The sequence below is a fragment of the Xenopus tropicalis genome, chromosome 3 (assembly GCF_000004195.4).
Source record: "Xenopus tropicalis strain Nigerian chromosome 3, UCB_Xtro_10.0, whole genome shotgun sequence".
In the NCBI taxonomy this organism is placed as follows: Eukaryota; Metazoa; Chordata; class Amphibia; order Anura; family Pipidae; genus Xenopus; species Xenopus tropicalis.
Genome location: NC_030679.2, coordinates 16267776 through 16280211, shown reverse-complemented (window position 1 = coordinate 16280211; position 12436 = coordinate 16267776). Strand labels below are relative to the sequence as shown.

At 36.2% G+C, this 12436-nt stretch overlaps 1 protein-coding gene and 1 long non-coding RNA gene across 9 annotated transcripts in view; one reads left to right on the top strand and one right to left on the bottom strand.

The window, feature by feature from the left end:
* The window catches only part of LOC116409694, a 31875-nt gene extending 27102 nt beyond the window's left edge, over nucleotides 1-4773 (bottom strand). The window contains exon 1 of the long non-coding RNA XR_004221917.1: nucleotides 4623-4773. This is a non-coding gene — a long non-coding RNA (uncharacterized LOC116409694). The remainder of the gene's footprint in view (nucleotides 1-4622) is intronic.
* The window catches only part of anks1b (ankyrin repeat and sterile alpha motif domain containing 1B), a 203045-nt gene that overhangs the window by 170670 nt on the left and 19939 nt on the right, over nucleotides 1-12436 (top strand). For 4 of the 8 annotated variants that reach the window (XM_031898696.1, XM_031898695.1, XM_031898697.1 and 1 more), the window contains 2 exons: nucleotides 2674-2754; nucleotides 5220-5291. In XM_031898696.1, the coding sequence (XP_031754556.1) occupies nucleotides 2674-2754; nucleotides 5220-5291 (153 nt within the window). Of the gene's footprint in view, nucleotides 1-2673; nucleotides 2755-4786; nucleotides 5068-5219; nucleotides 5292-12436 lie in introns of those variants that run through there. The other 4 variants (XM_031898698.1, XM_031898701.1, XM_031898699.1 and 1 more) reach the window with 2 other exon arrangements.

Genomic DNA, 12436 nt, shown 5'->3' with positions numbered 1-12436 from the left:
AAATACCCTTCGTCCCGAGCAATAATGGGTCCTATACATGTACTTACAAAACCAGCACTATAAGTGAAAAATGATTAACATGACCTATAGGTAGCTTTTTATGTACATTCATATTTTAAAGAGTAATTTTTTCATGTCAGTATCATTTTAAATCATTTTATCTGGAATGGCTGCATTGGGAAAATTACATTTAATAATAAATTCTATTTATCCTGATGTGTTCAATGCATGGATCTGCACCTGGGTCTCTTGAGATCTAATTATTCAATATGGCTAATACTTTACAACTCTCTTTCAAGCTAAGACAGAAAGGGATGAGCGGCCTTCACTAAAATATTTTTACCTTGAATAACATGACAAAATGCACTAAATTAACTACTATTGTTGTCATACTGCACCCTTTGAGAAATGGAAACTGTCACTGGAATACAAATTGCTTATAGGTGATAGACTGGTTTGCAGCTCATTATTTAAGGGTCACCATTGTTTGACTGAACTGAATATTCTTTATAGGGACCATTTTTATATACAGTGAGACATTTATACATTTTCAAAAACAAATTGTGGGAAAAATTGCATTAAAAATAAACTGAGCTTTTTGTGATCACAATTTCATTTTCTTTATCACTAGTATATTTGACTGTTTAAAATTAAAAAAAAAAAAAAAAAATAGCTTGAATGTTGCAAGTATGCCTCCACTGACTCCTGTATTGTTTTCATGAATAAATCTCTAAAATTTGAGTTTGGACAATTCAAAATCAAAAATTATTGATTTAAAATATTTTTTATTCAAATTCTAGATTTTTATGATTGGTAAATTTTAAAAACACAAATTTTAAAAAAAGTTTAGATCCTCTATTGTTTGTTATGATTCTAAATCACACACAAAACACAATTTAAAATTTTAATACATTTGTCACTACTTGTTATAACATTTTTAAATGTAAAATAAATCATTTAATAAATAAATCTCTAAAATTTGAGTTTGGACAATCTTTTTAATTCAAAATGTAATTGTTTTTATTCAAATTTTAAATTGTTTTATTTGTAAATCTCACAAATTTAAAAATAGATAAAATCCTTATTTTTGTTGTGATTATGAATCACACACAAAACATAATTTCAAATTTTAATGAACTGGTCAATACTTTTTAAAGGACATGTAAACCCCCCACACAAAAATTTAATCAGTGAACAGCCTCCTTGAAATCATTCAATACCTGCTACACTGGTTGTCCAGAGGTTAATAGTAAGGCTGCATTGTCCCCTTTATCACTTAGATTTCCTTTTTCTCCTGTAACCCAATAAGCCCCCTCCCTCTGGAATTTGCTTTAGCTGTTGGCTTTTGGGCATGCTCAATTGTCCTAAGCTCAGATTACTAAACACGCCCTCCAGTCTAGCAGCCAGTGAAAAGATGGCATTGCTGGTTCCCATAGAACCTCAGCTCTAGCTGTCTGCTTCAATTTTTTCTCCTGAGCTCAGCTCAAACAAAGCAGAAATGTTATCAAAGACAGTTCCGCCTGTGTGAGCTGAAATGTATGCTGAATAAGAATCTGTGTGTGTATGCTGCTTGCAGATTTAAATGTATCTGACTATGTATCAGAGGAATAATGGCCACTGGGTGAAAACTGCTATTTGCTTTACGAAAATGTGATGGTGCTAGAAAAAAAAGGGGATATATGCAGTACAAATGATGCCATTTAGGTGGGGGAGATGTGCCCAACTGATATACATTGTAGGTAAATGTAGGCTTTACATGTCCTTTAATTTGTAATAAAACATCACTTCAATGTCTTGAAGCCTACAAAGAAATTGTACCAAGGCATGCAAGCTAATCTAGTGATGTCAAGTATAATATAGCCTCTTGGGGGCATAGATATCAAAGGGTGAATGTATAGGCCACCACAATTTTCCAGTAACTTTTATAGGAGTCTGATACAAGTGAACAGAGAGCCATGGATTTCAGCTCTGGTGAACTTTTTCACAAATATGCTCTTTGGAAAAAAAATATTTCAAATACAAGCAGCATTTATTTTAGAGACAGTTTCCCTTGCAATGGGAACATTAACCATTTTAGGTTGTGGCATAAAACCCTGATTTAAGAAGAAGTTGTCTTTTACCCTGCAATTATTACAGCATGAACTATTCAGTGGTAAAAAGTCAAAGTGCATTTATTTCTCTGGAAAAGTCAAGAACTAGCATGGCTTTTTAAATTCAAATTAAATTTGCGACTGATTATTTTAGATTTCATTTCAGACTTTTATTTTTTATTCCTGAGCAATAAATGCTATTTTTGATGACAATTTTTTTTGCACTGAAATTAAGGAGTTCATCTTTAAAGCACTGCCTCTAATTAGAAATGTTAAAAAATAAAAAATCTATAATTGCTAATTTTTTTAATTAAAATTATTCTTGTAAACCTGAAGTTTACCTAAAGTTATATAAAAAAAACTGTAAAGGAATACAAATACATATAATAAATATGTATTCAATAAAAATAAATGTCTGAATATAAAAGCATGGAAAGGAGGCTGGTACTTTAAGGCTGTTTTCCTGTTTTTTTTATTTTTATGGATGACATGATATCTGGGGACAGATTTTGTTTGATCCGCTAGAAGGATTCCTTTGTTTGTCTAGTTTCAGAAAATGTCTAGTATGTTTTTCTTTGTCTAGAGCATGCCATTTGGGGGAAAATATCGACCCATAGTAAATCCCGTTCCTCACCCCCAGTGTTCCTGGTCTGTGATGACAAAGGTATACTGTGCACTTATGTTTTGTTTTTTTTTCTTCACTTTATTGCATTTTAGGTAAAACATTTAAAAATATTTTTTAAAAATATCTGAACTCTATACATATTATGGGCAATACTTACAAAATCCATATGTTAATTTAGTAGTGATCATTTAGGCATATTAAAAAAGATAATACAGCAGTTTTCATATCTCCTATCAAACTTACGCTTATCTGTCATTGGCACACTAATTAGCCAAACTGGCTAATACAAGCACTAATCTAAATGTTTGTGATTTGTTCGAACCATCGCTGTAATCCATATAATTACTGGCCAAATAAATGAATGCTTGAAAAATAATACAAAGCTTAATTATGGAGTATAGGTATGATTTCCTCACTGTATGAAAGAGTTTATGTGGCACCAGTGTCATTTTTTACAAGTTAAACCAATATAATTTGAAATTCACAACCATAGGACCATATGTGTACACTTAAATAAGCATTATATGCGTCATAATCCCTTATTGTCCTTATTAGGTATGTGTTATAATCCCTTATTGTGCTGAGTATTTACTACCATTAAATGTGTTTTGCAAATGCCATGAACCATACCTTGAAATCACATGTTCCAATCAGCTGTTTTTATGGTTTCCAGTGATTTGACTTGACCCATATATTCTGTTTAAATGTGTCCCATGGTATAAATAAAATTAGTGAAGTAAAAAAACAACAGTAATCTTATTAAATCCCTGCAGTGTACACATCATTCTATTTGAATGTATGAAAGAATTAATTTAAAAAACATCAAAATATAGGGAACACACAGGGGCTCTGTTGCCATGAGGTGAGCACACCAGGGACGGCGAAAATCTGCTCCTGGCAATGTTAAGAACGGACTGTCCAGTTATTAAACTAGCACAAGTGCTCTCTCTACACCACCACTACTCCCTCTGGCCCAGGAAAAAGTATTAAACAAGCAGAGGTGCTCATTGCAGGAGCCACCTCAGAGAGGCTTGTGTCATAAAATCGCCCCTGGAAACACATCACATATTTTTTTATATACATGCTTTAGCAATTTAACCCATCATTTTATGTTATATCATGCACAGTAGTAAAAAGTTAAACTAAAACACATCTAGATAAGAGGGACACCTCATATTTTTTACTTGTCATAGGAAGGGCTGTATTTCAGTCCAGTGTCACCCTAGACACTGGACCTTGGCTTGTCCTCTCTGCTCTTGATCACCAGAAGGACCTGCTGTATATCATTCTTTTTTATATGTCACTGATTTACTTAGGTCAAAACACACCTAGAAGACCTCATATTTTCTACTTGTTACAGGCCCCACCCATTTACCTATCATTCTTATTGAATGTGTCACATGATATTTTCATAGGAATTAGGAATGACTTTTTGTTACAGGAAGGACCCACGTACACCATTGTTAAATTAATGCAGGCCGCATGGTGTAACTAAATCACTTTAGTTATAACAAAATATGGCTGATTCTATCCTTTTAACTAATTAAATGTGTCCCACTGTATAACTGAAATCAGTAAGGTCAGAAGTATGAGGTAATATGATGTAACATTATGTAAATAAACCAATTACAAGATAGCACATGTAGATATGAGGAGTAGATCAAGTGATCTGTAGAAAGGCTGCACCCCATTATCATTCAGATCCATTGTGTCACATAGTGTAAGTGAATGAGTTAAGTCCAAACACACCACATATGAGGAGCACCTCATATAAGCAACTTATTCATTCACTATGTTAAAGGAACAGTAACACTAAAAATTATTAAGTTCAAAATCTATTCTATACCCCTCTAACTGCATCAACCATGCACAATGTTTCTTATTTCAAGTGCTTTATGTAAAATTACCTTTAAAAATGTTCTCTTCCTGTCCTCAAAAAAGGAGATAGGGCGACTTCAAGTGTACCAGACCATACGTGTGTGCTCCACACCAGCTTCCAACATGACCTCCTCAAACCAGAAGCCAGTTCCTGCAGCTTTAAAAAAGATTTTCTAGCTCCTTTTAAGCTTTCTGTTTCTTCTTTAACATTCCTGCAAATTACTTTTAGGGGGAGGGTGCACATTGACAGTGTTACTTCCTTATTGCTGTAAGTGCTTGTGAGCAGGTAAAGGAATGCGTGGACTGACTTTGTAGATTTATAGCTGACCTGGGTGTTGTTTTCCATCCAGCAATAAAGCATGCTGAGTTAAAAAACACAAGGGGTTAGAAAATCCTCTTCAGCAACTGGCTTCCAGTTTGAGGAGGTAAAGCCGGTAGGTGAAGTGGAGCACATGCATGAAGCTAGCTAACAAGGTAGAAGTAAATTTTCTAGTCAACCCAATTGTTATTTTGATTATGAAACTTTATTTTTCTATCACACTGACATTTTGTGTTACCTAGACAAACCCAGTGTGTATTGATTGGTAGGTTATTGTTACACATATATTAATATACTTTTATTTTAGTATTTAGGTTCAATGCTGATCAAAGAGCTGAGAGGTACAGAGTCAACACAGGACGCATGTTCGAAAATGAGGGTATGTGTGTATTCTGACAAGTCAAGCGTGCATTCAATATAACTGTTTTAGTATGGAATGTGTATATTTGATCAACTTGTAAATTATATAGGGAATTGTTTACCCCCTATTGTAAATGATGGGGATCGTAGAAGTCACTGACGGGTTCTGTGCCCATTTAAAAGCACAATGCTGCAGGCTGAGATATACAGGGACACCTGATGTATTATAAGGGATAATGTACCCCTTACTCTAAATTATAAGGATATTAGAAGTCACCAAGTAATTCAATTACCATGCAAAAAAGGCTAAATACTGATTGCTTTTATACAGGTCATGGAACTCTGAGCTAACCTTTAATATGGGGTACATATTTTTTTATAATACACAAATTTAGATGTCACATGACATGTTACCTCACTTAACACTAATTATAATGGACTACATCAGTAAAGATTCATTGTAAGGATACATTTTACAGTGTACATGGTTCATGTTATTATTTGACTTCTGTGCTTGTGACTAGGGGTGACTTCTAATATTTTACCAATATATTACTAATATTTTAACTTTTTTTACAACTTTAATAAGAGGTACATTATTCTCTATATTTAGTTTTTAGTAGGGGGTAAATTATTTACATATGTATATGTATGTGCTTGTATATGTATATATATATATATAAACATCAAACGGATCTGCACTCACGAATAACAAAGGATCCATCACCTGGGTGCAGTCCAAAAAAGTAGCATAGAAATCCAAGGCACATAGAACCGCTTCACACAGGACTTATATTAAGCAAAAGAATTTATTTCAGGCAAATCACAAAGACTGACGTTTCGGCTGGAAGACCAGCCTTTCTCAAAGTAACAAGCAGCGTAGTGAGAACAAACCTAAATACAAAATATGGCGGGAGCGTGCACTAGTGTCGTAGGTATGTGACGTCAATATTATTTAAATCACATATGCGAGTGTTAACTTATCAGACAACCACTCATAGAATGTGCAAACATGTTACAAACCGTACAACACACAAAGGTGAATGGACTAGAGATAGAACGAAAGTAAAATATAAAAAATATAAAAATAAATAAATGTAAAGAAAGCTATAGATAAAGATAGAGAAACAACCCTTCTTTAAGTGGCGCTAAACCAGCACCCTTTGATATGACAAGCGTGCATGGCAACCGTCATAGCACGTTCACATGTCGGGCAATTTCAATACAATGGAAAAATGTTACACAAGTGATACACAAATAACAAGCAAAAAAGTAACAGAATATAGTAATGTACCTTAACTTCCACCGTGAAGATTAAGAACATGAAACAGACCGAAAAAGGAGATAAGCGTCAAGTAGGAACAAGAAAAGCGGGTGTGCAACAACGTAGTCATATCTCATCAAGCTCTGTTATATTTTTGAGTTTAGGTAAAAAGTCCTTAGTATGTAGACCACACTCGCTTAAAGACGGGAACTCGGCCAAGGATTCCGTGAGACGGAGGCGGAGTCGTATCGGAGCGATGGTATGACACCACCATGCAACAACAAATAAAAAGAGAGAGACCCCCCACTATCTTGTAGTGAAATTAAACGTGGGTTCTTTGTGTGCGCCCATAAACGCGGCATTCCGAGGGGGGACCATCAATGGGATAGAGGTTACATTGCCTCCTTATAAGAGGCATATGTGAACCTCCAAAATAAGATGGTCTAAGTCCGTGCCGTTAAAAGTCCATGTAATAGGTAGTTTATTGTCGGGAGTCACATAGCCCAACCGTATGGGGGGCCATTGGCATCCGGTTTATAAACTGTTATAGTTTCATTAGACAGCCATATAAGGTTATCAGCACACGTATCAAAGGGACAGGAGGATCAAGGGAGAAGCAAAACCCTCAATCTATGAGGCATATGTCTCCCACAATCCTCTGTATTAGCATAACGTACATTGTTACAACAGGCTTAAGCAAATTTAGGGGGAGGGAGGATCATTATGTTCGTCACTTGCAAGTGTTATTCTCAAATATAAGCGAGGTTTGTTGAGGTCATTGAGGTAAATTGTAAGAGCATTGGAGATATGACAAACCAGAAACAAAGTAACAATAACACCACTGTGTAGAATATCAACGATACATAGTGACAGATCTAGATACAACAGTACACGAAACAAGAGGAAGGAGCAGATCCATTAGAGGAAATAGACAAAAGACAGAGGGTCAGCAATTTAACAATATAAGGCGGATTATTCAATAAATATCAACCTAAATTATATCTCACAAATATGCAACAAGGCATAAATCTTATATACATACATTATAAATGAAGATCTGTATTATGCATGAAAACTGGCAAGTTCGAGTTGTAAAAGCATCTGTTCCCTGTTTCCTCCCCGAACTGGTTGAGGGACATGGTCAATGATCATGCTGCGGACGCTGGCAAGTGAATGTTGGTGTGTCAGGAAGTGTAGAGCCAACGGTGTGTCTGCTTTTCCACTCTTAAGGGCAAGTCGAATGGCAGACCTGCCATTTTACAACTCGAACTACGTTGGATTCATAGGCTGAATACCTTGAACCCTAGTGGTCTAAACGAACTTGTGTCATACGCCTCTTTTTACTTACCATAAAGACTCTTGCCAGGTTTCATGCATAATACAGATCTTCATTTATAATGTATGTATATAAGATTTATGCCTTGTTGCATATTTGTGAGATATAATTTAGGTTGATATTTATTGAATAATCCGCCTTATATTGTTAAATTGCTGACCCTCTGTCTTTTGTCTATTTCCTCTAATGGATCTGCTCCTTCCTCTTTTGTTTCGTGTACTGTTGTATCTAGATCTGTCACTATGTATCGTTGATATTCTACACAGTGGTGTTATTGTTACTTTGTTTCTGGTTTGTCATATCTCCAATGCTCTTACAATTTACCTCAATGACCTCAACAAACCTTGCTTATATTTGAGAATAACACTTGCAAGTGACGAACATAATGATCCTCCCTCCCCCTAAATTTGCTTAAGCCTGTTGTAACAATGTACGTTATGCTAATACAGAGGATTGTGGGAGACATATGCCTCATAGATTGAGGGTTTTGCTTCTCCCTTGATCCTCCTGTCCCTTTGATACGTGTGCTGATAACCTTATATGGCTGTCTAATGAAACTATAACAGTTTATAAACCGGATGCCAATGGCCCCCCATACAGTTGGGCTATGTGACTCCCGACAATAAACTACCTATTACATGGACTTTTAACGGCACGGACTTAGACCATCTTATTTTGGAGGTTCACATATGCCTCTTATAAGGAGGCAATGTAACCTCTATCCCATTGATGGTCCCCCCTCGGAATGCCGCGTTTATGGACGCACACAAAGAACCCACGTTTAATTTCACTACAAGATAGTGGGGGCTCTCTCTCTTTTTATTTGTTGTTGCATGGTGGTGTCATACCATCGCTCCGATACGACTCCGCCTCCGTCTCACGGAATCCTTGGCCGAGTTCCCGTCTTTAAGCGAGTGTGGTCTACATACTAAGGACTTTTTACCTAAACTCAAAAATATAACAGAGCTTGATGAGATATGACTACGTTGTTGCACACCCGCTTTTCTTGTTCCTACTTGACGCTTATCTCCTTTTTCGGTCTGTTTCATGTTCTTAATCTTCACGGTGGAAGTTAAGGTACATTACTATATTCTGTTACTTTTTTGCTTGTTATTTGTGTATCACTTGTGTAACATTTTTCCATTGTATTGAAATTGCCCGACATGTGAACGTGCTATGACGGTTGCCATGCATGCTTGTCATATCAACGGGTGCTGGTTTAGCGCCACTTAAAGAGGGGTTGTTTCTCTATCTTTATCTATAGCTTTCTTTACATTTATTTATTTTTTATTTTTATATTTTTTATATTTTACTTTCGTTCTATCTCTAGTCCATTCACCTTTGTGTGTTGTACGGTTTGTAACATGTTTGCACATTCTATGAGTGGTTGTCTGATAAGTTAACACTCGCATATGTGATTTAAATAATATTGACGTCACATACCTACGTCACTAGTGCACGCTCCCGCCATATTTTGTATTTAGGTTTGTTCTCACTACGCTGCTTGTTACTTTGAGAAAGGCTGGTCTTCCAGCCGAAACGTCAGTCTTTGTGATTTGCCTGAAATAAATTCTTTTGCTTAATATAAGTCCTGTGTGAAGCGGTTCTATGTGCCTTGGATTTATATATATATATATATATATATATATATATATCAAAATAAAACAGCCAGCACCAAGGGTCTTTGTGTTTCAAAAAATCTCTTGTGTATTATAATTGCATGTACAACCAACGTTTCGGTCCCTTTTGGGACCTTTTTCAAGGTGCAAATACATACAGCAACTCAGTTTAAATAGCCTCCTCCCATGAATCCAGGGAGGGCCAGTGACATCATATGCACATTAACCCCATAGTGACCATTAATACCATATACCAATTATATATTTTATAAAAGTGCATTCATACTTCATAATAAATCTGTTGCACATATTTAATACCCCAATCTAGTTAAAACTGCAACGATATTAAACAGCATACATGTGTATAAAATTGCCCCCACATCTATAAATACTAGTGCAACATTGTATATTATGTGAACATTATGTGAACCATATAAAGTGCAATTTTGCTAAATTAGTAAAATTAAAAAACAATACATGACTATGCACAGTTTCCTATGTCCATGGTCCCAAAGTTTCCCATATTATTAACCCATTGACTCCTATTCGTACAATTTTACCTTGCTTAAATATAATACATTCATATAGATTATATGACATTTATAGTATCTATACCCGGGTCAATATAATACAGTAATACATCTTAATAGGTATTATTTTTCTGTCAAAAAACAGTTCAATTGCAACGTGGTGTTCAGTCCCCTCGGTGCAACACATCCCAGCTTGTGAATCCAGAAGACCTCCTTTTGCAATAACAGTCGATTGATATCTCCCCCTCTTCTTGGGATTTTTACACAGTCTATTGGCATACATTTAAAAGAAGAAATAGAATGTCTCACTTTTGCCCAATGCTGTGCAATCGGTTGCTTTGAGATATCCTGTTTCACCTTCTTTTTATCATACTCGGGATCCAATGCTGCCCGTATAGTGGAGCGGTGCATACTGATCCTATCTTTCAATTGTCTGTTTGATTTTCCACAATATATTAGCCCACAAGGGCATTTGATCAGATACACTACATTTTGTGATAAACAAGTTAGTCTATGTCTGATCGTAAAGGGTTTCCCATTATGCGGGTGATAAAATTTATTCCTCAAGATTAATGTATTACACATCACACAGTTGCCACATTTAAATACCCCACATTTTTGGGAACTGTTTCCTGTTGTAATTAAATACTTGCCCACCGGATCCGCAGGAGTCAGGAGTTCCCTCAGGTTCCTATTAGGTGTGTATCCAAAGCACAATTTCTTGTCCACCAATTTAGACAACTCATTGTCCATGTAGATAAGTGGCCAATACTGCAAAGGAGATTTTCTTGTCAGGGCACTGCATGGACCAAATGTACTGGTATAGAACAGTTTGCTATCATTTTTATCCCTAGCTTCTCGTTCTTTCTGTAACAAGCCAGCTCTGTCTAAGCCTTTTGCCCATTGTTTAACTTTCTGAATATCCTGCAGGGGATAGCCTCTCTCTACAAATCGATTTGACATAGCTTCAAGCCCCTTGTTACGTTCATCTGCATCACTTGTAATCCTGGCTACTCGGAGCATCTGGGATTTAGGAAGCGACTTTAGCAAGTGTTGTGGATGATTACTTCCAAATTGAAGCAAGGTGTTCCTATCTGTCACCTTTTGATAAATTTTAGTTTGTAACCTTTTATTTTCCATATCCTTGTATAATGTAACATCCAAATAACTAATGGTGTCATAGTCAAAGTGTAAAGTCAATTTGACAGGTGTGGGTAATGCATTAAGCTCGCTTGTTAATTTCTCCAAATCTTCTGCTGTACCAAACCAAATAAAGAACAAATCGTCTATATAGCGCCTATAATTATGCTCCATATTGGCGAAACAGTGGGTGACTCAATATGTACATCACTTCAAACCAATACATATAAATGTTGGCATATGTAGGTGCCACATTTGATCCCATCATGGTCCCGGATAATTGTGGATCCGGTGGGCAAGTATTTAATTACAACAGGAAACAGTTCCCAAAAATGTGGGGTATTTAAATGTGGCAACTGTGTGATGTGTAATACATTAATCTTGGGGGATAAATTTTATCACCCGCATAATGGGAAACCCTTTACGATCAGACATAGACTAACTTGTTTATCACAAAATGTAGTGTATCTGATCAAATGCCCTTGTGGGCTAATATATTGTGGAAAAACAAACAGACAATTGAAAGATAGGATCAGTATGCACCGCTCCACTATACGGGCAGCATTGGATCCCGAGTATGATAAAAAGAAGGTGAAACAGGATATCTCAAAGCAACCGATTGCACAGCATTGGGCAAAAGCGAGACATTCTATTTCTTCTTTTAAATGTATGCCAATAGACTGTGTAAAAATCCCAAGAAGAGGGGGAGATATCAATCAACTGTTATTGCAAAAGGAGGTCTTCTGGATTCACAAGCTGGGATGTGTTGCACCGAGGGGACTGAACACCACGTTGCAATTGAACTGTTTTTTGACTGAAAAATAATACCTATTAAGATGTATTACTGTATTATATTGACCCGGGTATAGATACTACAAATTAGAACATGGGACATCCAGCACTCCGGACTCATAAAACTGCTAAAAAACCAAAGTTTATTTCTTCATGTTTAAAACAAATAAACGCCTGACGCGTTTCGTGCCCTTTAGGGCACTTAATCATAGGCCTATGATTAAGTGCCCTAAAGGGCACGAAACGCGTCAGGCGTTTATTTGTTTTAAACATGAAGAAATAAACTTTGGTTTTTTAGCAGTTTTATGAGTCCGGAGTGCTGGATGTCCCATGTTCTACTTTGGAGAATTTTCCCTTTCAGCTGCGGGTTCGGGGCCTTGAGCACCCGGACCAACATCGAATTTTGGTGAGCTATTTGGATTTCCTTACTCCTATATTATTGAATGACCCTCTTTGAACTTTGTGTCGGGCTCGGGGTTTGAA